The sequence below is a fragment of the Anser cygnoides genome, chromosome 23, assembly GCF_040182565.1.
Source record: "Anser cygnoides isolate HZ-2024a breed goose chromosome 23, Taihu_goose_T2T_genome, whole genome shotgun sequence".
Taxonomy (NCBI): domain Eukaryota; kingdom Metazoa; phylum Chordata; class Aves; order Anseriformes; family Anatidae; genus Anser; species Anser cygnoides.
This window is the reverse complement of record NC_089895.1, coordinates 7,607,295-7,634,536: the sequence shown is the minus strand read 5'-3', so window position 1 is coordinate 7,634,536 and position 27,242 is coordinate 7,607,295. Positions and strand designations below refer to the sequence as shown.

Sequence of the window (27,242 nt, the reverse complement as noted above, 5' to 3'; positions counted from 1 at the left end):
TCAGGAGACAATGCTGTTGAGATGTGGACTGATCTTGGAGGGGGTCTCCATTCTTGCTGCCTCTCCTGGGATGCTCTCTGCACTGTGTGATGGATGTTTTCTCAGAGAGGGATCAGCTGTATTTCAGAAAATGCAACATCTGCAGTTGTGAAATTGCCATCATTTTCTCATGAAGTAAGGTTATTGTTGGGGAGAGAATGCAGTGACCAGAATACAAGAGCTCTGCAAAAAGCCCTGGCATTCTGGATGTGTGTGTGCAAGGTGCTGCATCCCCTCACTCCCTGGTGAGCCTGGCACCCAGAAAGATAGAGGGGAAAGACATCCCTTGTAGAAAGCATCTCGGTGCTCTGGCATGTGTTATTTCGCTGTCAGAGAGAAGAATTTTAAAAGGAGAATAGACGACTGGATCCATATCTGGGCAGAGGTGCAAGGGTTAGTCCCGGGTTCTGCCTGCTGTATGGCTGTGTCCGTGCTGGGCCACCGAAGCATGCCAGGCTGCAGGGGGCTGAGCCACCACTGCCCTCGTCGCTCTAACATGCATGTCAACTTTACAAAGCAGCGTAAAGAATGAGAAATGCAAAGTGTTATGGAAAGAATTTATTAAAATCCTCAAAATTCTTTTTTTCTTACTATTTTCAGTTCATGGGGGGAATTAAAGCAGCAACCAAGTTTTCCAGCAACAGAAATGCTGCTCTGCAGCCACCTCCAGTCCTCTTCTGTTTACGAGACAATATAAGTTTTCACTGTATAATAAAAACAATCATCTGTATTCTTTGGCTGCAAGCAACAACACTGTGAGAGAGTGGAGCAAGACTTGATGCTTTTGGAGGAGAATATGAATTATCTTAGCCGCAGAACAAAGCGCAGAAGACCCCTGAGCACTAAGTGAAATTGCAAAACAACATATCAGGAATGTCTCTGAACCTCAGCAGCTTAACTGGGAGACGTTCTGGTTTTGAGAAAAAATGTCTTACCTGAATATTCTCAGAGGTACATTGTTGCCACATTTCTGAGATTCAAATTGTCGCTCATGTTTTTTAAGGGCAGGTTGCACGGACAAGAATTTTGTCTGCTGACTTGGATTGAGGAGCACAGGAAACATCCTCAAACCTTAGAGAATTGTGGTATGGATCTGAAATGAGTGAAAATGTTAACGGCTTGCAATAAATAAATAAATAAATAAATAAATAAAAAGGTCCAGGAGGACCCTGCCTGCAGCAGCGTTGGACCTTCGATTCCCTGCAGCGGGTGAGCATCCTACCTTACCTCCCCCAGTAAAATGAGTGAAGATAATTACATACTTAAATCTAGGTGTCTCGCTGCTTTGCTACACAGAAATTCATCTGCTATCGTCAGAGTCCTTGAAGTTAAAGAGGGATTTGAGTTACTAACATAATTTGTTCCCTGAGGGCTGTGGAAGCGAACCGAGAGGCATATCTGCATAATAAGTCCCCAACCGCACATCTTAAAACCGAAGCTAGTGCCGTTCCAGATGCAAGACACTGGCAAGTGCAAGACCTGAAATGTTTATAACCCACACAGCCAGCGGGCACAACTCGTTGTTTTTCCCAGGCAGCAGCCCACCGGGGAGGAGCGGGGCGCCAGCTCCTCGGTTTTGGTGTGCCAAAGGCCGGTTTTAACACCACCCTGACCGGGGGCAAAGCCCGGGGCTGCGTTGAGCCGGGTACCGTGGTGGTGACCCCCCCATACCGGCCCGGAGCCCCCCTCCCTCCGCCCCGGGGGCCGCCCGAGGCCGGGGCCCGGCCCCAAAATGGCGGCCGCGGCCTCACGCCCCCTCCCCCAAGATGGCGGCTGGAGGCCCGGCGGGGCGGGCGGGAGCCGGGGCTTCGCGTGGGGCCGGCCGCGGGAGGAGCCGCCAGGTGAGGGGCGCTGCGGGCCCGGGGCGCGGGGGGAGCCTCCGGGGCGGCCTCTGGATGCCGGCCGTGCCTCCCTGCGCCCGCTCGGGGAGACCTTGGCCCTCCTGGCGGCGTTCGGTGGTGCGGCTCCGGCTGGCGAGCGGTTCCTACAGATGTAGTTTGCCTTGCACTTTGTAAAATAACTTAATTTTCCACGTGGTTTCGTGGGTTGTAACCGTTCGGGCAGTTCTGTGCAATTAATGGTTGGTGAAATAGCCCCTCAATCCCCCGTGCAAGTTGCTAATTGTAAGGAAATATCGACCCCATCGCTGCCGCTCGCTCCTGTGCGTGGTGTGGGCTGTGTGAACGTACAGCGTGGTGTACACGGCTGCTCTGCGAACCGTGGCTTCCAAAAGACTTAAAATCTGCCCTAGGAACTGCAGGGAGACTAATTATAAACAGCTGCCAGCTGAGTGACACTGTGTCAGATTTACCCACAGAGCTTACGTGAACGCTTCACCTTTCCCACCTTTATTAAACGTGTGTGCAAAAATACAGTGCCTGAGTAGGGCTGTGTGCTACAGAGTTAATTTTTGGATTCATAATTAATTGTTTGAAATACTGTGGAACGAGTCTGTGCAGTGTGCTGTTACCCAGCCAGCAGGCTCTGCCAGCAGATGGTAGTTCGTTCTGTTACGCTCATTATGATCTATAGCGTCCCTAAGAAAACATGAAGATGGTGATTAGCCACGTCCTGCACTAGTTTACGCTTTGAGAGGATTTCTGTTGGTGATGAGCTATACATTGTGGTCTAGTGTAACCTATCTGCTCCTCTTTTTTACATGCATTTTCTAGTAATTTTGCTGAGTGTTGCAGGTTTGAATCGGGCTGCAGCTCCTTGACAAACACTGGCTGCTCACCTGATGGAGCCATTCAGTTTCACATCTAGCCTTGCAACTAATGAGATCTGGTGATTTATTTATTTAGTTAGTTGGTTTTTTTTGATAGCTTCACGATCTGATTTTTCTTCTAACAGTCTTCACGCAAAGCAGCTGACAGACAACCCTCAAAGAGGCTAAAATGTGAAAAAAACAGTCTAGTAAAATCAGAAGTAGAAGGTTGTACATGCGGGACTGGGAACCTTGCAGTGAGGAAGGCAGCACCGAAAACATCTGCTGAGGATTCACATTCAGAAGATTCAGGAGACTGTAATATAATTGAACAGAAAAAAGGTGAAAGCATTCCAGAGACTAGTGAAGAGAGACAGGAAAAGGAGCATAATGTTTCTTTGAAGCCATTTGCAGAGAAATCAAGTAGTGCTCCTTCAAAAACAGAAAGCAATGAAAATCTGCAAAATCATGTCAGCAGTGAAGAGGAAAGCAGCTGTGAGACTGTACTTTCAGATGAGTCTAGCTTGAAGGATGGAGATGTCCCAAAGAAACCGACGGAACTAGATAACAGTGCTTTCTTGGATGAAGACAGTAACCAGCCAATGCCTGTGGACAGGTTCTTTGGAAACATTGACTTTATACAGGTAAGATGGTGAAAGTCTGTTCACTTTTTATAGACTCAGTTCTGTTCTGTTTCAATATTAGTCTCAAAATTGTCAGCAAGCTTGACCAGCGTTGGTAGTCGGATGAAGAAATATCCCCGTCCACCAAATGGAAAGATTTGTCTCTGTCAGAGACAAGCCGAGTTTATTTCAGATGCAAAATCCTTCTTGGTTAGATTTTATTACTCCAGTTCTCTAAGGTAGCCTTTTTACTCACAAAGATATACATAGCTGTACTACGGTGGAAGAATGTTATCCTTTCAAAACAGTTTTTCATTGGTCACTGGTTCTTAACTATGAATATTTTAAATCTTTGGGATGGAAATTTGTTTATGGCCATCTCTGCTTTTGGAATGCTCAGGGTAAATTTGAATCTCTGGTCTGCATTTAACATTATAAACTTTTGGACAAATGATGCTTTCATCTTTCAGGTGTTTAATGAGGATTGGTGTTTAGTGGGAGACAACTTATGGTTTAGTGGGTGTACTAAGGATTCATTTGTAGAGCGCTTAACCCTCTCTGAATCCTTTTCAAGACTGCAGAAGGAATTCCAGCCCTCACTTCGACCGTGAGCCTTGGCTGATTCAGACAGGCTCCCCTCCAAGCTCGTATGCTTTAGCTAAGGGTTTAATTGGATGCCACCACTTCCAAGTGAAGAGGTGTGTGTCAATGCCTCGTGTATCGGTGTGGAAGAATGGGAACTGCTGGAGATGTAGGAGGTCTGCTATTTGCAGCAACTTGATGTAATGATGTTACCTTTTTCTTAAAGGATCAGCCAGCAGTTGCACTCCCAAGCACAACAGTGAGCAGGCGGGAATTCAGAAGGGTACATTTCATTGCAAAGGAAGATGAGGAGGAGGAAGAGGATGTTCTCTAGCAAGAAACTGTAAAACAAAAGAAACCTTTTTTCTTTCTGACGGTGTAATGGTGGTTGGCTGTATCACTAGCATGATTTGTCAGCGTTTGCCTTTTCTTAAAACAGAGAACAGGTATAGTTTGTTTCTCTGGAATTGTCAGATGCAGTGTTCTCCCACAATTTTCTGGGGCAGAGTTTGAATTTTCAGTGAATTCAAAATAAATTATGATTTATCATTTTATCACTAGTACTTATAATAAAGCACGGAAAACACAAATTTTTATTATTTTGTTATAAACTTGAGTTCATATTTACAGGGAACATTTGGCCTATTCTCCCTCCTTTCTAAAAATTATCTTAGAACACAGTCCTTTTTAATTCTGCGATGTCTGCCATTATAGCTAGTAAAGCAACCAGCTAACACAGTTCAAAGAGGGACACCAGCCTCTGCTGTGTAAGTGATGTTGCACTGCATTATTTTCATCTGAAAAAAACAATTGAACCTTTAAAATGCAGTTCTGCTGGCAAAACTCAATGCATGTATGCCAACAGAAGTTCAGTGTTTTTAATCACTGGATGTTAAGTAACTTTGTATTGCTCCTCAGTTCTCTGAACAACCACCACATAGAATGAAGGTGACTGCATCCCTCTTCCATCAGATCAGCTTTAAGAGTTGCTCTTTTTAGTAGTTTTGTAATGCAACTTGTGCAGTATTTTCAGTTTACTTCCAAGGGTTATGAAGTTTTGTAAACAAATGCATTGATGGTGATAAAGGAAGAATAAAGTCCTCTCAGTGTAGGACTTTATCAATAGACCAATGAATATTGATTGCTAAGGAGATGTAGGTCAGTCCTCCAAATGTATTATTTCTGGCCTGCATTTTTAGAAAATAATGAGCAACCTCAGATGATTTCAGGAATTGCTAACTCATCCAATGTTTATGATAATACTTTGAAAGTGTGATTATGCAACAGGCTTCCAGATATTTATTGTTATAAATGTAGAAACTATTTCTAAAAATACAGAGAAAATATAGTCAGCAGATGGTTTAAATAAATATTAATTTCTACAGCTATAGCATGTTAAAACATTCAAAAATCATAAGCCAAACAAATTGTATATGCATGACATGTTAATTTATTCACATTCCCACTCCAGTTGATGCATTGTTTCTGTCAACGATAGTTCTTGGCTCATTTTTACTCTAATTCTGTAACACAGAAAAATCTTAATATTTTAATAGTATATTCATGGTTTTCAGCACAACTCCATCTTGAAGTTTTCCCAGCTTTCCTTAAATGCCGTATCTGTTGCCTTTTTTCTAACCAATGGCTTCACACACAGACACTCATTTTAGTTTCACACAGTGCAAAATGGTGTTTTAGATGACATTGTTTCAGAATCCTTGCTGCGATTCCTTCACCAATGTCAGAACAGTACAGTGTGTGTTTTCATCTCTGTTAATTTGTGTGTATTCCGTAAGGTGATCAGGAAGGATCAATTCAATACATTGGTACTGGAAATCCTGTATTGAAAATGCACCTACTTACATTTCATGTTGAAATGTTTGGGAAGGGGATCACATTTTTTACTTCAAGTGGATTAATAATGTCTGTAGCAAAACTGCATTTCCAAGACCTAGAAATATAAGCTCTGGCTCACACAGCACTATCATCTTAATACAGTTCTGTCTAGACTAGCTGAATTTACCTGGGGAAGTAACAGAGCCACTTATAAGAAGAGGAATTAAAACAGAGCTCTTCCACAGAGGTAAGTGAAGTATGTCATTTACACAGCACGAAGTATCTACTGCTTCATTCATAAGCACCTTTCCCCATGCTAAATCTTTCTAGACCGCATTGGTCATGCTACATTATACCTTATTAACTAGTCATGCACCTCTACGTCCACATACGCACACACAAAGATGGCAGTGATTTTTTTATTTAAAAAAATACTCATGTTGTTCCCATTGACGGGCCCTGAATGTTCAGTTGTGATCAGCCTGTATTTAAAAATAGAAAATGATCTATTTGGATTTTGTTACCTGAGAGGAAGGGAGCGTTTTACAGAAGCAACATTCTTGAAAGCGGCAAACATGATTATTATATAATAAAACTGCATGCATTACTTCAAGCAAGCTAAAGAGGCGAAGACTATTGAAAGGAGAGGGAAATCAAGGAGAGGGATGACAAAGAACAAAGGTGGCAAATGCAAAGATGCACCAGAGCCTTGCGATTCCTTCTAGAGGATCTGCATCTCTGCAACAGTAAATGGAAGGGTCATGGATGAGTGCAGCTATTTTGCAACAGAAACGTCAGCAGCTCTGCTGCTGAATCACTTAGCACCTCTGAAATGACACAGGTTGTCTACCTGGAAAAGGCACAAAGCAAAACAATTACCTTCAAGTATTCTTTGTTTGGCCTAATGTTCATAAAAATTGTCTACTCAGATTAGTTTTTAAGAAGTATTTTGTGTAAGTTTCTGTTTACTGTAAGTTTTAGGCCTATGCTTATCATACCAAGAAGGAGATCATAAGGTATAATCAGTGTCAGCCCCTGGCCTCATTTTTACACAATACAGTAATGAGTCAGACTACCACACTGTCATTTAAGGAACACTGGTAGTAAGTGAGAAGGTGGGAGAATCAGGAATCAGGCATGATCTGAACATATGCTTTTTGAGATTGCAATTGAATTAAGGCACTGGTGGTGATAAAGGAAGAAGTCCTTGCCAGAAGAGACTTGGTAGATAAGTTTTTAAGAAATAAGCTATTTAAAAATGCCACCATCTTACATGATTATGTAAAAAGCAAGTCACTTTCAGAGACAGCACTATGAAATCTCGTGGGTTTGCTTCCTTTTTCTGTAAATTTTAGTCTTGTCACAGCTGAGATTATGACCCGTTTTCTTATGGCAAGCAATATGTACAAGTTTTAGATTATCTATGGTAAACAGTAGCTGATAGAAGTATTCCCAGTTCACTTCTCTTCCATCCCGTGTTTTGACAGCTTCTGCCAGTTCTGGGACAACAGTACGTTTCTTCTCTATTCTGTAAAATGCAAAAGAGAAAGCAACATTGCCAGCAAAACTCTCTTGTGATATTTCATTTTCCTTTTAGGGCAAGTTAGATGTTGAATTCTTCATCATAACTAGGTTTGTTTTTTTTTTTCCTTGAAGAAATTAGTTTAGCAAATCCCATTTGCTTCACAGGTGCGCAATGCCTGAAAACAGGTCTGATGGTTTTCACCAGAGACACGTATAGACACATTATACCTACATGTGATCAAGATTCCAGGTACTGAAGAGGATTCTGCTTTCCCTGTTGCTATAAGGGTTGATGGAATGCTTACATGGGCAGTCATCTCTGTCAAAAGGTCCCTGTAAGACAAAGTAGTTACAATGAGAGGCGAACTGTTCATCACGCCAGCTCGCTCCTAGCACAGGACTGTCACAGCTTCCACTTGCTGTGACCAGAGACAGATCATGCATGCTGTGATAACACCACCCTGCCAAACCTCATATTTCTCTATGCAAACATCCAAATAACCGTCTCCTTCCCCTAACATCTAATGTTGTCACTGCAAGCCATGTTAGCACTGAGACTCTGCTTTAGACAGGGCTGAACGTACCTGACAGGAGAACCATCCCTCCATAGTGCACAGGCGGACTGCTTCCTCCTCTCTCCTGTCAAAGTAGCAGCCATTATATTTCACAGATTTCAGTTTGTCCGACATCAGGTCAGTTATCCTTTTATATGCATCTCTTGCTGTAGGATGAACGTTTGAAATAAAATTATTAACCTAAAAAAAAAAAAATCCTTAGTGCTTGTAGCAGGCTGAGGCTCTTTTACAACCACTATGTTGGACTATAAATCATTTAATATATATGTAGTCACAGAATTACTTTTACTAGCAAGTTGAAAATAAGTTTCCTCAACAGAAACTTTTACCTCTTTCATGTAGCTTCGTATTCTGCTCTCACAACTGTACCGCATATAGCTTGATTTGTTCTTAAAACGAGACTCTAGACCTAAAGAGAGTTAGGTAAGAGAGTTGTAACTTAGTGCAATACTTTTAGTTCTCTGCATCTGCTTAGCTGGGTATTTATCCCTTCTTTTCACAAAATCAGTATGCACAGGTATTTTTTTCTTTCCATATTTATTTTACTGGTTCAAGGCTATCCTGCTGTCATGACTTAAAAGGACCATCTGTTTCGAGAACAGTAGTTGATGTTTTAGTTGTTAAATGTTTTTCATTAATGTGCACACATGGAACAATCAGAGACTGTGCGAAGGTGACTGAACGACCTGTGACAATGACCTGGAAACTGGAGAATGAACTCACAAAGTCTAAAGAAAGGCTGGCTGGCTGATGTATGCAAATTATCAATATGTTATCAGCAAGTCGTTAGATGAATGTAAATGTGCTCTATGAAATGTCAGTAGGGGGAAAAAGTTACTCGTATTTTAGAACTGTACTGGATAAAGCAATAGAGAGGGTTTTTTAAAGCCTTTTCCTGATATAGAACTACGTACATACTTTAAAGAAACTTTAAAATCTTTCTGTTACTCCTCATGAACACTACTCCCGGGGGAGCTGGCTCCTTCCTGAGGCACCTACCTTCGAACCACTTGCTGTCCTCCTGCCTGTCCTCCGCCGAGATGTTCTCGTGGAGGTTGTGGATGAGGTCCGCCAGCAGCTTCTGCCTCCTGGGTGCCTGCTCGTCGGAGAGCAGCTTCTGTGCGGCCTCGACGATGGCGTCGCGCTGGCTGTGGAAGGCGGCCAGGAGCCGCTCCACGTCGCTGACACCTGTGGGGGACGAAGCGGGGACAGCTCAGGGAGATGCTGGTGTGGGCCCTTCAGACTCATAGAATGGTTTGGGCTGGAAGGGGCCTCAAGGATCACCAGATCCAACCGTGGGCAGGGGTGCCACCACCACATCACGTTGCCCAGCTCCTCACCCAACCCAGCCTTGACGCCTCAGGGACGGCGCATCCCCAGCCTCTCCGTGCAGCCCGCCCCAGCGCACCCCCCCGGCCCACTCACAGCCCTGCCAGCTCTCCCCGGCGCCCAGCAGCACCAGCTCCGTCTGCGGCGGCAGCGTGCGGAAGAAGCCCTCGCTCAGCTCCGTGCCGTCCTCGTACAGGCACAGCCGGCTGCCTGCCAACGGAACCTGCCCCGCGGGCGGGTCAGGGGGGTGCCGGCAGCCCGGGGACCCTCTCCCCGGCTCCCGGCCGGCACCTGCAGCAGGCGGCAGCCCTTCCTCAGCAGCCCTCGCAGGCTGCCGGCCGCCACCCCGAACTTCTGCGCGCTGCCCGCCCGCCTCAGGCGGAACCCCCTCAGCGGCGCCTCCTCCGCCATTTTCCTGCCGCCCTCCCGCCCGCTGTCCCGCCGCCGCTGTGCGCATGCGCCCCGCGGGTTGGGGGGGGGGGGGGGAGGCGTTGCCACGGCGACGGGCGGCCCGGCCGCGGGGCCGCGCTCAGGTGAGGGGACGGGCCCGGCCCGGCCCGGCTGAGGGGGGACGGGGCATGGCGGGGGGAGGCCGGGCCGGGGGCCGCTGAGGGGCCCTGCCTGGGGCCCTGCCGGGTCTCTGTGTGGGGCTGGGGCTGCCCGCGGCCCGGCCAGGCCCCCCCCCAGCCGTTGTCGCAGAGGCCTGCGGGACGCTGTCCTCCCACCCTCTCACCAGGCCGGTTGGGGACGCGGAGGGAGGAAGGGAGGGGGAAAAATTAATTACTTAATTAATTACTTAATGTCGGCAAGGTCCTGGGGGTCAGCGGGGTCTGTCCTGCCCGTCAGGAGCCTGTCCTGCCCGTCAGGACCTTCCTTCTGCTGCTGTCCCTGTCAGCGGCCTGGGTGCATGCATAGTTGTGAAGCAGTGCTGGGCAGCTTTTGGCTGAATTCATTCTATTCCTTTCTATTATCGTTATTTTATTATTATTTTCATCTTGGCTCAAACGCACTCCGTACATCTGGCTGCGCACTGTTCTCCTCAGCCTGCCCAGAAGACCAAAGGGTTGCTCCTGGGCACATCAGAGCAAGTAGTTTCAAGTCTTGGACTAGTAGATTTAATTGAGTTTATAGTCAAATTGCTGCGCAAGTAAACCAATCGCTAACTATTAATAAAACACTCAGCATAAGAATATGCTGAGTGTGCTTTATGGTGCTAGTATTAAAGAAAAATTAGATTTATAGTCATCAGCTGCTGATTTGATGGACCACAAGATTGAATTCCTGGCCTGTAGTATTTCAGTGTTCCTTTATTGCCCTTCTAGGGATTTGCTTAAGTTTAAAACATCTTTGTTTTGTCTAGCTCACTTCTGCAGGATGCCACACAAGATCGGTTTTATAGTCGTTAGTTCATCAGGACACGAAGATGGCTTCAGTGCAAAAGAGCTGATGGTTCACGCACCAACAGTGAACGGATGGCGATCACCACGGTACTACCAGGGAGAGGAACGTGCGTTGTTCTAAAGCACTGAGTTTAAAAGGCACGGGAGGTGCAGCATGCATGTTCAGAGTAGTTTACCACATCCCAAAGCAAATCCATTATAAAACTAAAAAATCTTTAAGTTACTTTAACCTCATGGAATCCTTATCCTGGCTTTTAAAATAAAAAAAAAAAAAAGACTTGGTTACCACCTGAAGACAGAATTACATTTAAAAAGAGACCTTTAAAAGAAAAAAAGGAGCTATTTTTGTTCTTGTCAGTCATCTTAGAATTTGCTTTGGCTTAGTGTTATAAGTACAGTCTTCTCAGCACATCTTCTTGAGGTATATGGGGCACTTTAACATACACATGCATGCAATAAAGAGAAGAGGAAAATTATTTTAACTCATTGAAACTCTTTGTTTTTACAGTATATGTAATGACAACAAACTGACAAACTTTGGAAAGTTTCATAATTAAATGTTATTCAAGTTGGAAGTGAAGTCCTCCTTTAAAAAGATGACTCAAAATTGTGTATGCTTTCAGACTCTGTCAGTATCCACAGGAAATTGTTCTGCAGTTCGTGGAAAGATGCCGAATACGAAAACTGCAGTTGCTTGCCCACCAATACATGATTTCAAGCAAAATCGAGTTCTACATCAGTGAAAGCTTGCCTGAATACTTTGCTCCTTATCAGTCAGAGAGGTTTCACAGACTAGGGTAAGTCAAAAAGCTCTAAATTGTTGTATTACCTTAATCAGAAAGGCCTCAGAAGGAAATAAAACTCATAATGTGTTGCATGCAACATTGATACACAAAGCATACCATACTTCCTTGGGTCTGGAGGCTAAATAGGAGGCTCAGCTATAATTGGGGATAGAATTTTACTCCAGGTGTTCAAATCACACAAGTTACCTTTTGTCTTTAACAGAGCTCTTTCTGAAACACTTTAGCTTTAGAGTTCTCTCTCTTTATTTTATGCACATCTCTTTTTTTGTACATTTGGTCTGCTTACTTGGTACATTTTCCTTCTCAGTTATGTCCCTCTCTCAGACAATGAAAAGACTGGTTTCAAAGCACGAGAGTTAAAATCTGTTTATATGGATGCAGTTGGCCAGTACCTGAAGCTGATTTTCCATAAAAATTATGCCAATAAATACAACTTGTACAGTCAGGTAAGTTGAGTTAGTCCTTATTTTGTAAGCTAGATGACGTTTCAGTAGCACAGAGCTGACACAGAAATCTGCTCCCTTAATTTCCAGAAGCTGAAAATGCTGTTTGAAAGCTCCTGGGTTTACTTATGTTCGTGATCAAATGCATGCAACTTATCTAGAACAAACAAGTGAAGTGCATGCTGTATGACTATCTTTCATTTTGAGTTTTAGCATGCAAAGCAGGTTCTGTGCTGAAGACAAAGTACTTCCTCTGAGAACAGGTTTGTGGTCGCTTCATACCCACTCTTAGTCTTTAGGGTCTGATGTGGCATTAAGCAAAGGTGTTGTACAGCCATCCGAATACAGAAAAAGTGAATATTGGCCTCTTAATTCTGTAGTGACTATTCACTTCCATCCCAGACAGCAAAAGGAAACAACTGATGGCTGGACAACGTGATCTATAGTTTTGGTAATAAATTTTTAATGAAGCATGAAGTGCGTTTAGCACTTCACTTAGTGCTTTTCTTTGCATGCATACCACCCTTGAGATCACAGGTCCTAATTTGTTTGTCCACAACACTATAAAGAAGATTTTGCAGGAGATCTTACACAACAGTCCCAACTGAGCTAAAATATTGGCTAAAATATTTCCACTGCCTAAGGTATTTTGTAAGTGAAAACATGTTTAAGAAAAATGTTGTTACTAACTCATTGATGTCAAATTCATGTACGATGAAGAGTAACACACAATATGTGTCAATATGAAGAATATTTGGGAATCTTCATATAAAATAAAACGGGCATGTTTGACAACAGAAACGTGATCTGTGTTTTTTTCACAAAACAAGTAAACAAAACAACCTCAAAGCAGATCTTGTTTTTAACTTTCAGCAATCAAGTGGACAAACGATAATGTTAACATCCAAAGGTATTTTACCAAATGGTTGTTTTCAGATTAATTTTGTAGACAATATTGACATTACACATTTTCCTATATTTAAGTAAAAATAAGGAAAAGGGAGAGGTGATATGAATTTAAATAAATCACTACTTGATAATTTTCAGATGATGACACTTTTGAAGGAATATCAGCACAAACTATCTCCTGACTAATTGTGCATGTGTATTTAAGCATGCCATTTCAATTTTTTGTAAGATGAGGAAAAGTTAATGACCTTTTGCGTTTCCATCTTCTTTAAATCTATCCCAGGTTGCCCTAGTTGCTATAAATATCATTGGAGATCCAGCAGACTACAGTAATGACGGCAATAATAATGTAAGTGCAAAGCACCCCTGTCTTTTTACTGTTGCTGCGCATGTTCAGTTGCAGGGTTTCTGAGATAATGAATGCATTTTTCTTCTGGTAGTTTCATGGTTCAGCAGAGCTACCCTGTATTGATTTTTATCTTACTTTGAAGCAAGAAAGATCTCAGGAATTGAGCCTAACTTGTGGACGCAAAAAAAATAAAAGATAATTAATTGGAACATTTGCATTTTCAGCCTCGTAAAATTCTCATATTTCAATATGACCCAACACAGAAATATGAGAAGGTGCATAGCTTACATTGGTTGCTGTAAGTCAGAATTTCTGTCCTGAACATACATGTTGTTGACGAATATGTATTAAGATTTATTTCTTTCCCCACAAAGCCTTCCAGAGAAAAGCTGATAGACCACTACTTAGGAAGTAAATCAGATGATCCTGCCTTAGATGGAACATACCTCGGGTAAATATATTCTTTTGTATATACCCTGCCAAAACTTGTTGGTCTGAATTAGTGCTCAGTCTCTGTATTTTGTTGGTTCCCTGCTAGTGAAAACAGAAAACATACTCTCTGATCGGTCAGTTTGGATTTATTTTTTTCATTTTATATCTTCAGGAAACCTGATTTCATTTCGCCTCTGGATGATTTGGCTTTTGATATGTACCAGGATCCAGAAGTTGCTCAGATAATACGTAGACTAGATGAGAAAAAGCGTGAAGCTGTCCATCATGAACGTTACGATTATGCCAAGAAACTCAAACAAGCAATTGCAGACTTGCAAAAGGTATTGTTAAAAGATTGTTTATCTCTGAAGTCAAATGGTTCTCCAGTGATCCATCAGGAGCCCTAGCTTAATGTGGTATTGTAATTACTTCCAATATGTTGTAAAAATAGTAATTGTAAATTCAGACAACTTGATTTAATAATTTGGTAAGAAATACTATGTGTATGTATATACAATAATGTGATTCCAAGCTACCTTGTTAAAATGTTTTCTAGGTAGGGGAACGACTTGGACGGTATGAAGTAGAGAAGCGCTATGCTGTAGAGAAAGAGGATTATGATCTTGCTAAAAAGAAAAAACAACAAATGGAAGCATACCGCCTGAAAGTGTATCAGCAACTGCAGCTCCACAACCTTATGGATGCTGAGCTGATGGTGAGTGCAGTTATTCCTGATTCAGGAACTCAGTCGCATGGGTATTGTAAATAGAAATGGCAGAGCAACCAAAATAAATTCAGAGAATAAGAGTCATTGCACAGATATTTTATGATAATTACATAAGGATTTTAAGCTTTCTCTTTGGATTGTGGATTTCCCTAACCAAAGAGTTGCACATCTCGTTTTATGAACATGCTTAGTTCTCCATAAATTACATTACGTTACAATGCTAAGGTCTAAAGCAAATGACATTAGATTGCTGAATGTTCTGCATTATTCCAGGGCTACCCAATGCCGATTCATAAAGTACTTTCTTCTTATTTTGAAGTATTTCTCATTGGGGGTATAATAGGCTTACGCTGCCATGATGAGTAACCATACAGAAAATGTCGTAAAATGTTTAAAATTTTCTGTTGTTCTCAGAATGGAAACATTTATAATCTCTCCACACACGCATCCAACAGGGAATTATTTTCAAATTGTTTCATAAAGCTTCATCCAGTGGAAATAGTTGCACATCTGTGAGTAAGGTCTGATATTTATTAGAAAGCCCCAGAATCTTGTTTACTGTCAAAGCTGTAATGGTAACAACTTTGGTTTTAGTACATTGTTAGCCTTACTTTCAAATTGTCTTGTCTCCTTTTCAGATTCGAAAGCCAGCTGAATTGCCTTTGGAGCCTGTGATCTATGCTAACAATGCTCAGCACATAAAAGCTACAAATTCACCTTCTTGTGAGCAGATAGAACCACAAAAAGAAGAGCTTTGGAATGCAGAGTCTTTGCTAGAAGAAAAGGCAGTACAGCCCGCTTCTCCTGAGCCCGTTTTTCCCCATCAGTCTTCTCCTCCCGCTGTGGCTCATCCCACAACTTCCAGGGAAGTGTTTCCCAAAGAAAACGTGAGTAATGTACCCCTGTTACCACAGAAATCTACCACAGCAAATGATCTTGCATTCAACCTTCCAAAACAACAGGGTCTGTTGTGGTTATCCTCATTGCTTGGACAGTATCTGAAACTGACTGTATTGCTGAGCAGTGCCAATCTGACAGTAGGTATTGGCCTTCCTCTCCTGAATTTCTTTGGAAGCTTGTTGCAAATGTTCACTGAGATTGAGGCAAAAAGGGGTTATACCTGATCTACAAACAAATGAATGAAAAATAGACATTAAATAAATATTCAGAGGTCACACGGCCAATTTAGGAGCAGGACAGGCAGCTGAATTCTGCCTGTTCCATTAGTGGCGTAATAAATCTCCTTCTTGGAGATCGTATTTTATCTACAGCAGGAAGCAAATTTATTGGAATGTGACTGTAAGGTAAAGAGCACAGTCTTTGCAAATCTAATGAAGAGTTGCTTTGACTTTAGTAGCAGTAATGTTCTCTCTTAATGGAATGTTGACATAAAATAATTTAACAAACAAATAAAGCTTTGAGACTTGCTGGCTTCCTACTGAGAGATGATTTCTTCTGTAGGTGTGTGCACTTCCACAAAAGGCATTTTGTGTGTGCTTTATGATATTCTGTATATAAGAAATAAGTACTGCTTACAAACACTGATTCCATTTCTTTGTGATGTTTTTATGGGAACCTCAACATCCATACTTAATTGTAAAGTGCTACTGCTTTGAGGGGAAAAAATGAATTGACTTGAGGCAAATGTGATTAACGATGAAACAACGTCACATCTAAGTTATTTCTAGATTTGGAGATTTTTATCTTGTCTGTTAGGTTGAATTTTTACCTTATGATGAGAGACCTCTTCCAGCTGTCCGTAAACATTCTGAGGAAGCAATTACATACCTTGAGCCAGAGATGACTGAAAGGGATATCAATAATACTCCAAGAAGTGGCATTACCGGGGAACCAGAACCGCTAACTGAGAAGGCACTGAGGGAGGCCAGCCCTGCTATTGAAGTTTTTGGAGAAGCCTTGGTAAAGAACATCAAAATAAGCATGTAGATTATTGTGACCTGTTTTGACTTGATTTGATTTCACTCAGTTAACAAAGACTCACTGATACGAATTTTACAATTCAAAGCTGTTACCTAAAATTCTGAAATTAAAAATGGGATATATGGATGTCTGTTTTCACCAGTGGTATGACAATGCAGCTTTTAGGATTGATTACTTGATAAGCTATTAAGCATATATTGTCTGGTTGTCAGCTTTAGGGGCACCCCCTGCCAGAATATCTATAACTTGCCACTGTGTATGGCCTTCTGTAAGGAGAGAAACCATTACTGCGTCTGAAGTGGTTCCTAGAGCCTGACCTGTTAATCCATTTTACTGCTCACTTCTCAAAAACTCTGCGCAGAAACACCACTTTTAATAAAAGGCAGATTCCTGTAGAAAATGCCTGGGGATTGGATACTTAAGTTCATGTGCTCTTTTGAAGCCGTTTCTGTATATGAATGTTGAATAAATATTGAAGTATCAGTACCGACCTTTTAAAAGATAATCTCGTTCTGTGTTCAGGTCTCAGGAGCATATTCCAAAACTTGGTCATATCGAGAAGATGCATTACTAGCTGTATATCAGAAGCTGATGGAAATGTCAGTGAGCACTCCAAAGGAGGATTTAAAGAACATGATGAGGGCTGCCATTTTTCTTGTAAGGAGAGCCATAAAAGACATAGTATCTTCAGTAAGTAGTGATATGTTTGATAAGAAAAGGTCCCTAGCCTGCAATTTGCTCCGTGTGTTACATCAGCTCTATCCCAGTGAAATCAGCAAGGACCCACACAGTGTTGTACCAGAATTACTCAGCAGCAAATCCCAAACTAGCAGAATAATTTTAAATACAAAAATGCTGTCACGTGGTATGAAATGTTGTATTTTTTCAAGTACAGCTATAATGGAACAAAAGTGTTAATGCTTTTGTTAACATTATATATTAACAAAATATATATTATATTAATATACTTTTTTAACGCTTGGAATGTAGGGAAATGCACGCATAGAAGAGGAGAGCAGCTATGTATTCCCCCTTTTAAATTGTGATTGCTGCAGACTAGATCCTGTACACTTCGTATCATTGAAAAAAGTAGCACAACTGAATTAACAAATGTAGTATGGAATAATTTTCATAGAATCTGTGTAAAGTACTATTCCTAACATTATGTATCTTTTCCAGAGACTGATAAGCAATTATTATTGCAGCAGTAAAGATGCTGAATATCTTTAAAACCATCAGTTTAAATAATGTACAATGCTCCAGTGAAGAACAGCAAAAATTGTAGAACTGTAGTTAAGATATTTTAAATAATTTTAAAAAGTAGTTTGTAAAACTACTATTAAATGAGTTTTAAAAAACAAACAAAAAAGTGGAATGTCAGCTTTTAGTTAGAATCAAGGATTTGTCAAAGTCTGGCATTCAACAGCGTGGAAAATAGCATCCTGGGCTGAGTAATGAGCTTGAGAAACAACTGCTGATGCAGTAAATACTGTGGTTGAGATTTTTTTGCTTGTTTGTTTTTAAATGAAGTTGAAATACAGCAATGGAGCAACTTTTAGTTTCCAACTTTGGAGACTACAGTTAGCCTAAGGGGGGTCGAACAGGAAAAAAAAAAAGAAAAAAAGAGCTATATTTCTGTTTATAAATAAATTCTGAAGCCTTTCACCTATGTCCTAACAACATGCTTTCTGGAGGAGAGTTATCTGAAGTAGCTTCCATTAACAGTGATACCATAATTATAGATTTCTGTTGCTGCTGTTCTTAAGAACCACAGGAAAGACTTTACAGTATTCTTTGAAAACAGGGATATGTATGGTATTTTTGTTCAGTGTTTCTTTCTTTTTTATTTAGGTTTTTCAAGCTTCCCTGAAACTTTTAAAAATGATTATTACACAATATATACCAAAACATAAACTAGGAAAACAAGAAACTTTTCATTGTGTGGAAAAAACACTTCCAAGTTTGCTTTCTAGAACAGGAGACTCTTCATCCCGTCTTCGCCTTGTTGCTTCTAACTTTATTCAGGTTGGAGTTTTTCTTCAAATTGCAGTTTGTTTAGCATTAAGAACATCACAGAGGGAACAATTGGGTAACATCTAAGCTGACTTGCCTTCAAGTCCAGCGCTTGCTAGTGTGAAGGGTTGGGCCTCATATGGAAAATAAAGTGGTAGAACCAACTTAGGATCCTTCCAGTGTTTTTTCTAGCAGTGTATTGTTGCTTTGTTGTGGGGGATAGTGTGGGAAGATGCCTGCTATCTTGTAATCTGCTGCTGCAGATGCAAGAATGGTGTTGTTACTCTTGTATTCTCCTTATTAGTTACAAGTGATCTAAAGAGATAAGAACAAGAAAGTACCAACATTCTTCTCAGACTTCTCTGTTGCAATTTGGTTGTGTTTTTCACTGAATGTAAAAGCCAATCTGTTGCCAAAATATTTGGTACATGGCTGTTAAAGAACCTCTTGCATTTAAGTATGAGTTTTATAGAGTCACTTAAACATAAATTCATTAGCAAACGGGGCATTACATTGAAATATGTGGTATTGAAGTATGTGGTTGTATTAGATAGTTGAAATAGATGATGTAAAAGTCAACTTAAGCATTTTTTTATGTTTTTGCTGTTTTAAAAGACATGGTCCATTCCATGTTAAATGTTGGCAAAGAGTAGTTGTAAGTAGCTGCCAGAGGATTACAGACTCTATTTTCCAGTAAAACTTAGAACAGTAATTCTGTGTGAAAATGTGTTAATTCAGTCCCAAGAGGGCAGTAGGTGAGTCGGTGGCTCTGGGTTATTTATCCTTGCTTGCATCCATACAAAGAGGGAAAAAGTGTTTTCTTTTCGCTGGGGATGTAACTAAAATTTCAACAAGGTCATTGTATGAAATGCTCTAGCGTGTCACTAAAACCCCAGAAATGACTGATTACTTTATTCCTACTGTTTGGATTCTTTGCAATGGATTTGTAATTGAATATTTGAGAGAAAATGAGAAATGGTTACAAATGTATTTTCATAGACTGGAGGTAGCCTGAAGAGAAGAAAGATGCGGGGTGTTTTGTATCACTGCTACTACAGGATGCACTGCCCTAATAAGCAGTTCCCTAGAGAAGGTACCAAATAGAAATTCTCTCTCCTAAAATAACAAATAGGCAGCCACTTTTTATGGAAGTCTTATTGCATTTTACTGAACTTTTTATAAGTAACTTAAAATAACTCTGCTTTGCAAAGATGGTTCGTTTCCGTATTTAGTATTCCTACATGCACGCTGACTCTCTGTTTGCTTATAGGAAATGGCATTGTGTAGTGAAGTTAAACCTCTTCAGATTGTTCCAGTTCATTTGGTTCAACCATTAAAACCGAATTCCCCAACACATCTGGCAATGAGTCAAGTGGAATTAGTGGAATGCCTCTTGAAAGATATGGGAACTGAAAACTCTGGGTTTACCATCAGCAACGTCATGAAGGTAGGAGTCTGAATTTACAGCACTTTCAGTTCTTTTCTGTTTCTGTTGGATTTGTGTTTGTTTGTCTGTTTTGGAGTGCTTGGTGAATTATTAAAGAGAATTTATGAGCCTCTTGGAGGTGGTACCACACAGTCTTGTGAGGAAGCACAATGCTAATATGGGGGAAAAATAATCACCAGGTCAAAAATTGTTTGGAAAAAAATTTCTGTATGAAGATTTCTGCCACTGCAGTATAGCTGTCTTAAACTAGTAAACAAGGCCTTTTTTTTTTTTTTTTTTTTTTTTTTTCTCTTTTCAGTTTGCAACAGGAGCTTTGGAACACAGAGTTTATGAAGTTCGTGATGTAGCTTTGCGGATTATCTTCGATATGTATAGGAAGCACAAAGCTGCCATACTGGAATATCTTCCTCCTGATGATGCAAGCATTCGCAAGACTGTTCTCTATAAAACACTCTTTGATGGATTTACTAAAATAGATGGGAAACTTTCTGAAGCTGAAATCAGGGTACGTAATAAGAACGTAGAAGATACTTGGCTACTTCAAACATTGCATGCAACTGAGCAATGTACCAATTTCATAGATATGTTAGACATTGAATGACACGTAGGAGAGCATCTAAAAGCATTGTTAGCGTTACTTAGTATAAAAAGCAGGTGTTTAGTTTATTACATATTTTCACTCTTACAAATATAGTCTACAAAGAATAGAGAGATGGTCCTTCTGAAATAATGCACAATCATTTTGGAAAAATCACATTTAGTTTTCTGTGTTGGCTGGCCTTGAAAACAGTAAGCACAGAGAAAATTCCGTGTGTTCCTTTCAGGATAGTGCAGAGGAATAGAACTTGGGTGGAGGTGTTGCTCCAGTCATTTAACCAACCAGGCTATTTCTTCTGCTGCATTGACCATTTGTTCTACGCTGATATTTTATGTTTTGTAGTCTCTCCTTTATGACAGATGGTTCAAAAACTTTTGTGACTGAAAGAGTATTTCTTGACAGGCACAGAAAAAGGCAGCAACAGAAGAAGCAGAGAAACAGAAGAAGGAAGAAATAAAAGTTCTACAAGATCAGCTGGCAGCTCTAAAGGAGATACAAGCAGAAGTTCAAGCTGGAAAGGTCAGGGTGTTTTGGGTTTGATTTTGGTGTATGTTTTTCCAATCCGTTTTTGTTCCTCAAGTATCCTGGGCTTGGATAGTTTGCCATGAGACAACAGTAATGTCAATTTTAAGAGGGGCAAGGGGATGCGGAAGTAGACAGGAGAGAGACTCCATGACGTGCATTAAGAGACTGATTTTCATCCTTAGCAGTCTAGTTTAATTTTGGGGTTTGTTTTTCCTAATGTAGTCTAAAATTTGGATCCCTCCAATTTTAGAACCTGAGGCATGAATGTTGTAAACTGCTGGCTCTACTTCTTAAGCTTTAATTCTAGAGAAAATCAGGATACAGTCTATTATTTTTCTCTGTGGTTAGCATCACAGTCATTAAGGACATTTGTGACTAAAAAATGTCTTTGTTCAATAGGAAAAAGAGTCTGATTTTCAGAAGCCAAAGGATCAAGGTAGGTAATTTCAAGTAATATTATGAAAGGTAGAGAAATTTCTAGATGTTTTTGAAACAGTGTGCTTCTGAATCTTCTCAGTTAAAAATATGCCTGAATGCTTTGGACTAGCTGAGTCTCAGCCTACTATAGTGATAACAATTAAGTTAACGAAAGAAAATTTACCATCAATGAGCCAGTTAATTTCTAGTAAGAAACAGGGATGACTTGGTTTGCAACCATTCTAGATTTCTCCCTGACTTGAAGTAGATCATCTACTGCATTAAAAAATAATCACCAAAATATGTTGTTATTGTAGATCTCTAAAGCCATTGTTTCACAACTGCCGTATAGGTATGTTGTCCTTCTGTGCTTGTTTACCAGCGTGGCAGTGTTATTCTTCTAGTAGGTGCCTTGCTTTTGAGATCTGGAGAAGGAGTGTTCTGTGCATGCACAAAAACTAATTAAAATGTGATCTTGGTTTTAATAGTTTTCTTTTTACAGGGTACCCAGTAAACAGAAGTCCACAGTCTGCAGCAGCAGAGATTCCAGATGATCATTCCTCTGTTGCAAATTACTTGGATAAGTAAGTTAGATGAGCAGCTTCTAATTGCCTCAAGTACTGTGTATAACCTGCTAATAACAATAACATTTCTCTAGTAGATAAAGCTTCAACATTTAAACAATGAAAAAGAAAATCTCTTCTAATAGATACGGAATTGTTACCAAGCAATCCTAGGTGTTGATTTTTAATTGCTTGGATGGCACAACCTTGAACTTGTTTTCTGAGTAGCTGCTTGTGGGATGAAAAATTGCCACAGTTTAACGTTCCGCTACCAGTATAAAATAAGGCAAAGACATATTGCAAGTTTTTATCTGTATTGTAGGAGAAGGGCATAGAGGAAGCATCTGAAAATTCTGGAGTCATGAAAGCCAGTTAACTGAGCTTATCTCAGTGATTCTGTGGAATTGTCTTTCTATATGAACAAATGCTTTTAAATTTTATTTACCATAAATTATATAGTGGTATGTGTTCGTGTCCTATCCTAAGGTCAGCACTACACAGGGAAAATAAGGCCTATCAAAATGTTAGCTATTTTTCAGAATAATTTCTAAGAGAAGTGGGGATCGTCCATTTCAGTATGTAGTGTTACTGATACTGTTGTGATATATGTCTGTTTTTTTTTTTCCTCCCCAGCTTATGCATTTTTTGTGGTGAAAGGGATGAATCCTTCACAGACGAAGGACTGGATCTCCATTACTGGAAACATTGTCCTATGTTAACCAGATGTGAGCACTGCAGACAGGTCAGACATAAACTTTCTAGAGCGACTACGTGTCGTTAACTTTTTATTCTGCTTTTAAGGTGGTATAAAACATATAACACTAAGGTAGATGAATTCTCAACACAATTGTGTGATCTTGGATAGTGCTTTTAGAACAGAACAGCCTTATAAATTGTATCAACAACTGGACTAAAATTTCACTTTTTTGTGTGTCACTTTGAAAAGTGATATTTAACTTCCACAAATCGTATGAGCAGCTTTTTTAAATACTGTTCTTATTTACTCGCTACAGTACAAATCTTCTTGTGTACCTCTTGCTCTGTTGCAGGTGGTGGAAATAGCAAGCCTGACGGAGCACTTGTTGACTGAGTGTGATAAAAAGGATAGCTTTGGGAAATGTCAGCGATGCAGTGAGGCCCTTCTAAAGGATGAGTTGCCCAAACATATTAAGAGCAAGATTTGCAATGGTGAGTGATTTCAAACAGGAAGGTTGAACTTTAAAAAGTAAAGTCTGTCAGACTTTCAAGTACGGTATATTTTTGGAAAGTCAAACCACTTCTATTTAGGTACTGCACTATGGATTTAGAATTTTAATAAATCTTCAGGAGAGAACATTTTTAGAATAAATCCCCGTGTTTTTCATTGCTTGAACTGCTTTGCTTCCATCAATGCATGTGGGGAGGATGAGTGAGAACAGAAAAGAAAGCCTGCGTCACATCCTTGTAAATTAAGGCCCATACACTTCTGTGATAACTGTCCATCATTCCTTTTGATCTTGTTATATAGCTGATGATTAAACATGGAACTTCTTTGGGAGCAATTAATGATAATAGAGGAGGAGCTGGTTTAGTCATAGGGCAGCCTTACGCTCTTTGTTGTGCAGATCCTCCTTGTATATTTGAAATCAGCTTGTCTTTGCCATTGCACTATTTTTCTAATCCTTTCAGCTGCCAAACCAGAACAAGTGGCAAACCATTGCCCGCTGTGCCATGACAACTTTTCTCCTGGAGAGGAGGTAAGGACTGCCTTCCAGACTGGTCTGATTTTGTTACACCGTGGGGATTTAACGTGTTCCCTTATAACACTGGCTCAAAAGTAAAGAGTTAAGAAATTGCCTGGATTATTGCTGGGGTCTGTAATGGCTACCTCATACTCTGGGTACTGTATTTGAAACTGGGTCTTCTACTGTCCCAGGTGTATATGGGAGCCACAGGGCTACAAGCCCTTTTTCCTCCTATATAGGCAACTGTACACTTCACAGCTTTTCCAATTCCCAACTACTACCAGGCTCTGTGTGTTCATTTACCACCCCTAATATTCCGAGTGGAATTATGCAGCTTAAAGTACTGCAGCGGGACTGAGCACATCCAACAGGGCATTCAGGATTAAGATGCTGTTGATATGGGTATCACAAAAAATTGACACGAGGGAAGTAAGGAAGACTGGCTATGATTGGCGAGATAGTTGAGATGGTCTCTCTCTACTTCTTCCATGTCGTTTCCTTTAACAGCGTAATGCTGTGAAATCTCAGCTCTAAAATGTGCTTCCAGCAACGGAAAATAATTATTGATAATCTATCAAAAGTTAGTAGTTCAGAAAACATTTAACATATCTGTTCTGTCCTTTATGTGAATCATCTAACACTCGAAACAGCAACTTTATTTTGAGTGTTAGTTCCAGTTAAATGTCAGTGTGATACATAATCTGTGTCGTTTTTCTCCTTCCAGCAAGGTATGACCATTGAGTAGTGCTTCTATTCTCAAAAATAATTTTTTTTCCTAAATCTTTCTGGCTTTGCCCAGAGTGGGGAGCCCAGAAAATACTGTAACCAAGCCTGGAATGTCAGTTGAGAAATGCATGTAGTGTTTGAATTTGGGGAGTGTATAATTTTTTCTTACTTCTGCTCAAATTCTTCTCTAGATTGAAGGGGCTCTCATGTTTTCTAGTAATAGCAGCTCATATTCTTTTTATTCACTGAATGCTTTATCTATTACCATATCATTTTTCCCATGTTTAAGAAAAAATGTATGTGCATACAATGCGACTAGATAAAAGACTGGGTAATTTTGCTGGGTTTGTAATATCACTTCTTTTTAATTGATTTTAGGCCTGGAAGTCTCACCTAATGGGCAAAGATGGCTGTAAAATGAATCTACGGAGATTATCCACAATAAATAAAACTCTTCTGGTGCAGCCTGGTAAGAGTTTTTTTGGGGGGAAGGGGGATTATGATTATGCTTTCTTACTATGTTGCTTACTTTCTTACTATGTTGCTTATAAAAAGTATTTCACCCTTGAAAGCAATCTGGCTTTTTTTAACATGCTTTTTGTGTTTGTGTAACCTCAGTGATATTTCTTATGCTGTTACAGACTACAGTACACTTAGGAAGCAAGTTCTCAAAATCATTCAGTAACAATAACTTCAATAACAATAATTTAAAGGTCAATTGATAGAGGAAGCTGGCATTTCTGGTAATTTTATTATTTCAGTCTTCTTTCTACTTAATAGCATGGCCGTGGATAGAACAATCAGCAATGATGCTAACCAGCTACCATTCCAGAAAGCCCCTGAACACTGACATGGTGAATTGAGAGCCTGTTTTTTCTTTTAATGTCCCATCAGAGAATGCTAATCTAATCCTACCCACAAGATGAATTGAATAGTTAGTGCTGTATACTGTTTTTTCCTTTTCAGCTTGCAGCCTGGAACTGGGCTGAATTTATGACTGTGCGGTTTCTTCACCAGCAAAGCAAAATTGATGCTCGTCAGATATTTTTTTTTTTAAAGTTGTCTTTGTTTATTTAGTACATGCAAAATCCTCTTATTGCATGAACACAGAAAATAAGTAAAAAAGCTATTTTCACTGCTTGCAGCACCAAAACTGTTTTGGCAGGTATCATCCAAAATTTTCCTCCCTTCAGGCTATTTTCAGGGTTGTTTAATCCATTGCATGTTCAGGCCGTCACTAGAGTTAACCTTCTCTGTCTGAATTTTGCTTTGCTCCTATCTTCATTTCACAACTGCTCCCAAATTCCTGGAAAGAACTGTTAAATTGTCTCTCAGCTGTCGTAAGTGAGTGCAGTTTGCCACCTACAGTCATGTCTTTCTGTCTTCAGCCTTGCTGTTGCTACTCACTGATGAGAAGGCTAGTTAGTTTGCTGCTTTTTAGAATTTGAAGATGTCAGAAGGAACTTAAATCCTGCCTCAATAAAACTAAAACTTGAGAGCAATTTCCTAGAGATAGGAACTTTGAGCATTTAGTCCTACCGCTTTTGGTATGAGATGCACCTTGACACACTGAGAGGGTAAGGATTCTTGGACTGGATGCCTGCCAACTTTTAGTTACTGATATTACTTGTTCAGACTTAATGTTTCTTGAGAATCAAAATGGTAAATAAAATTCAAGGCTCAGACTAGATGTGCTTGCAAATAATGATCTGTATGATCTCTTCACAGGCAAAATAGGTGGCCACTATTTAAGGAAACCAGATCCTTCAGGAGCAAAAGCTCGACCTCCCTCTATAGGAAGCAAGATCCCAACTCCAAGAGGGGGCCCAAATAAAGGCACTGGCAAAACATACTCAAAGCGATGACAGGACAAGTATGGTATTCTTTGTCGTAATAACTGGGCATGTAGTTATTAATAGTTGTTTAAAATCGTGGGCAACGTATCATCTTTTTCATTTGACTACCCAAAGTTGTTTATCAGCCTTGAGCAGTACTTGCCTCGTCTGAGAACTGCAATCCGTAACTTCTTTGGTAGCTGTCCGTGCAGCTGTGGTTTTGTCCTAGAAATGTGCTTGTTAGAAATAGGCACGTGTTCTGGGACAGACCTATCCTGCCTCATTCCCTGCATGGCACAAGGAAGGCTCTGCATTGGTCAATGACTCGTTCCTCACATTTAAAAAAAATAACAAATAAAAAAAAATCTAAATAGGATAGAATTAATGTGGAGCAAAATCAGCACCAGAGCTTTGCCCTAGCTAGTGGATTAGTCTCAGGCTGTGGTTCTAACAGTCTGGTTTTGAGATCCAGTAGGGAATTTCCTTAAGATCCAAAAGCCACTCATTTCTGTTTTTTTTTTTTGTTTGTTTGTTTGTTTGTTTGTTTTTTGTTGTTTTTTTTTTGTTTGTTTTGTTTTGTTTTTTTCTTGGAGAACAGCAAGAAAGTTACCAAGCAGAAATTGTACTAGGCTTTCAGGACAGAGCTGAAAAGAAATTTTCTTTTGAGCTAAGTCTAATGCTTGTTTAACATTATACATTCATTAAGTTTGGGAAACAATACTTATATTTACCACTTGGTCACTTCAGTGTAAAAATTGCAGCATATATTGCTAATAGTTTGCTGCCAAAATTAACTTTATAATGTGCTGAAAGAACTAGCTTCAATTTTTGTTTGTCGTCGATCAGATGCTGGCGGTAGACAAATAGGTTGTGAGTTTACACTGTGTGTACTGGCTGGATTAGGAGATAGGTCTCGTGAATGTATTTTTGCACTACATCAGTGCATTTACAGAGATTTCGTCATAATTAAACTTGAGGAAATACCAATGAAAAATGAATATATAGTGAGCAAAATAGACTTGTGGCAGTTGCCCAGGTTCCTTGGTGGGATGGAGTTAGTATCTTACTGTAGCAGACGAATGAGGATATTGCTGTGTATTTGGCATAAGGTGAAATGAAAAATGCATGCACTAATTTAAAAGATAACTTCACTCTCCTTAGGAATACCAGAG

The 27,242-nt window shown here is 40.3% G+C and overlaps 3 protein-coding genes and 1 long non-coding RNA gene across 11 annotated transcripts; 2 read left to right on the top strand and 2 right to left on the bottom strand.

The window, feature by feature from the left end:
* Positions 1-652: 652 nt before the first annotated feature.
* Positions 653-1,735, bottom strand: LOC136786883 (uncharacterized). Of its 2 annotated transcripts, none has more exons than XR_010826426.1 (3): positions 1,302-1,735; positions 975-1,132; positions 653-881 (listed from the first exon to the last, which is right to left on the bottom strand). It is a non-coding gene; the product is annotated as an uncharacterized lncRNA (long non-coding RNA). The 2 variants fall into 2 exon arrangements; XR_010826428.1 differs by having other exon boundaries at positions 1,393-1,730.
* On the top strand, positions 1,729-4,505 carry C23H1orf174 (chromosome 23 C1orf174 homolog). Of its 2 annotated transcripts, none has more exons than XM_048067451.2 (3): positions 1,729-1,880; positions 2,893-3,390; positions 4,178-4,505. In XM_048067451.2, the coding sequence occupies exons 1-3, from the start codon at positions 1,806-1,808 to the stop codon at positions 4,283-4,285; spliced, it is 681 nt and encodes a 226-aa protein (XP_047923408.2). In that variant the 5' UTR covers positions 1,729-1,805; the 3' UTR covers positions 4,286-4,505. The 2 variants fall into 2 exon arrangements, with proteins under 2 accessions (XP_047923408.2, XP_047923406.2); XM_048067449.2 differs by having other exon boundaries at positions 1,745-1,880; positions 2,909-3,390.
* Positions 4,506-5,378: 873 nt separating this feature from the next.
* DFFB (DNA fragmentation factor subunit beta) lies at positions 5,379-9,687 on the bottom strand. Of its 3 annotated transcripts, none has more exons than XM_048067447.2 (7): positions 9,312-9,687; positions 8,886-9,074; positions 8,216-8,295; positions 7,896-8,066; positions 7,544-7,644; positions 7,061-7,315; positions 5,379-6,637 (listed from the first exon to the last, which is right to left on the bottom strand). In XM_048067447.2, exons 1-6 carry the CDS (start codon positions 9,670-9,672, stop codon positions 7,099-7,101), a joined length of 1,119 nt encoding a protein of 372 aa, XP_047923404.2. In that variant the 5' UTR covers positions 9,673-9,687; the 3' UTR covers positions 5,379-6,637; positions 7,061-7,098. The 3 variants fall into 3 exon arrangements, with proteins under 3 accessions (XP_047923404.2, XP_047923405.1, XP_013054030.3); XM_048067448.2 differs by having other exon boundaries at positions 5,379-7,315; positions 9,312-9,438; positions 9,507-9,640; XM_013198576.3 differs by having other exon boundaries at positions 5,379-7,315.
* CEP104 (centrosomal protein 104) lies at positions 9,608-26,606 on the top strand. Of its 4 annotated transcripts, none has more exons than XM_066982310.1 (22): positions 9,608-9,748; positions 10,576-10,722; positions 11,239-11,412; positions 11,729-11,867; positions 13,057-13,122; positions 13,497-13,573; positions 13,727-13,895; positions 14,111-14,269; positions 14,920-15,168; positions 15,998-16,201; positions 16,745-16,912; positions 18,074-18,247; positions 19,506-19,682; positions 19,981-20,187; positions 20,683-20,799; positions 21,205-21,241; positions 21,725-21,806; positions 22,419-22,527; positions 22,835-22,973; positions 23,454-23,521; positions 24,614-24,704; positions 25,964-26,606. In XM_066982310.1, the coding sequence occupies exons 2-22, from the start codon at positions 10,688-10,690 to the stop codon at positions 26,098-26,100; spliced, it is 2,778 nt and encodes a 925-aa protein (XP_066838411.1). In that variant the 5' UTR covers positions 9,608-9,748; positions 10,576-10,687; the 3' UTR covers positions 26,101-26,606. The 4 variants fall into 4 exon arrangements, with proteins under 4 accessions (XP_066838411.1, XP_013054067.3, XP_013054063.3 ...); XM_013198613.3 differs by lacking the exon at positions 9,608-9,748 and adding an exon at positions 9,782-9,951; XM_013198609.3 differs by lacking the exon at positions 9,608-9,748 and adding an exon at positions 9,783-9,951 and having other exon boundaries at positions 10,576-10,702.
* Positions 26,607-27,242: the final 636 nt, after the last annotated feature.

What these genes read in the sequence shown, in the direction of transcription:
- DFFB (XM_013198576.3), bottom strand. Translation starts at nt 9,672, where the DNA reads ATGCGCACAGCGGCGGCGGGACAGCGGGCGGGAGGGCGGCAGGAAAAT. An exon ending in TACGAAGCTACATGAAAGAG is followed by an intron (nt 8,067 to 8,215) that starts GTAAAAGTTTCT and finishes TTTTTTTTTTAG; the next exon opens with GTTAATAATTTTATTTCAAA. An exon ending in AGGGATGGTTCTCCTGTCAG is followed by an intron (nt 7,645 to 7,895) that starts GTACGTTCAGCC and finishes TTTGTCTTACAG; the next exon opens with GGACCTTTTGACAGAGATGA.
- C23H1orf174 (XM_048067449.2), top strand. Translation starts at nt 1,772, where the DNA reads ATGGCGGCCGCGGCCTCACGCCCCCTCCCCCAAGATGGCGGCTGGAGG. An exon ending in GCCGCGGGAGGAGCCGCCAG is followed by an intron (nt 1,881 to 2,908) that starts GTGAGGGGCGCT and finishes CACGCAAAGCAG; the next exon opens with CTGACAGACAACCCTCAAAG. An exon ending in GAAACATTGACTTTATACAG is followed by an intron (nt 3,391 to 4,177) that starts GTAAGATGGTGA and finishes TTTTTCTTAAAG; the next exon opens with GATCAGCCAGCAGTTGCACT.
- CEP104 (XM_013198609.3), top strand. Translation starts at nt 10,590, where the DNA reads ATGCCACACAAGATCGGTTTTATAGTCGTTAGTTCATCAGGACACGAA. An exon ending in AAGTGTTTCCCAAAGAAAAC is followed by an intron (nt 15,169 to 15,997) that starts GTGAGTAATGTA and finishes CTTGTCTGTTAG; the next exon opens with GTTGAATTTTTACCTTATGA. An exon ending in TTGCTTCTAACTTTATTCAG is followed by an intron (nt 18,248 to 19,505) that starts GTTGGAGTTTTT and finishes GTTTGCTTATAG; the next exon opens with GAAATGGCATTGTGTAGTGA.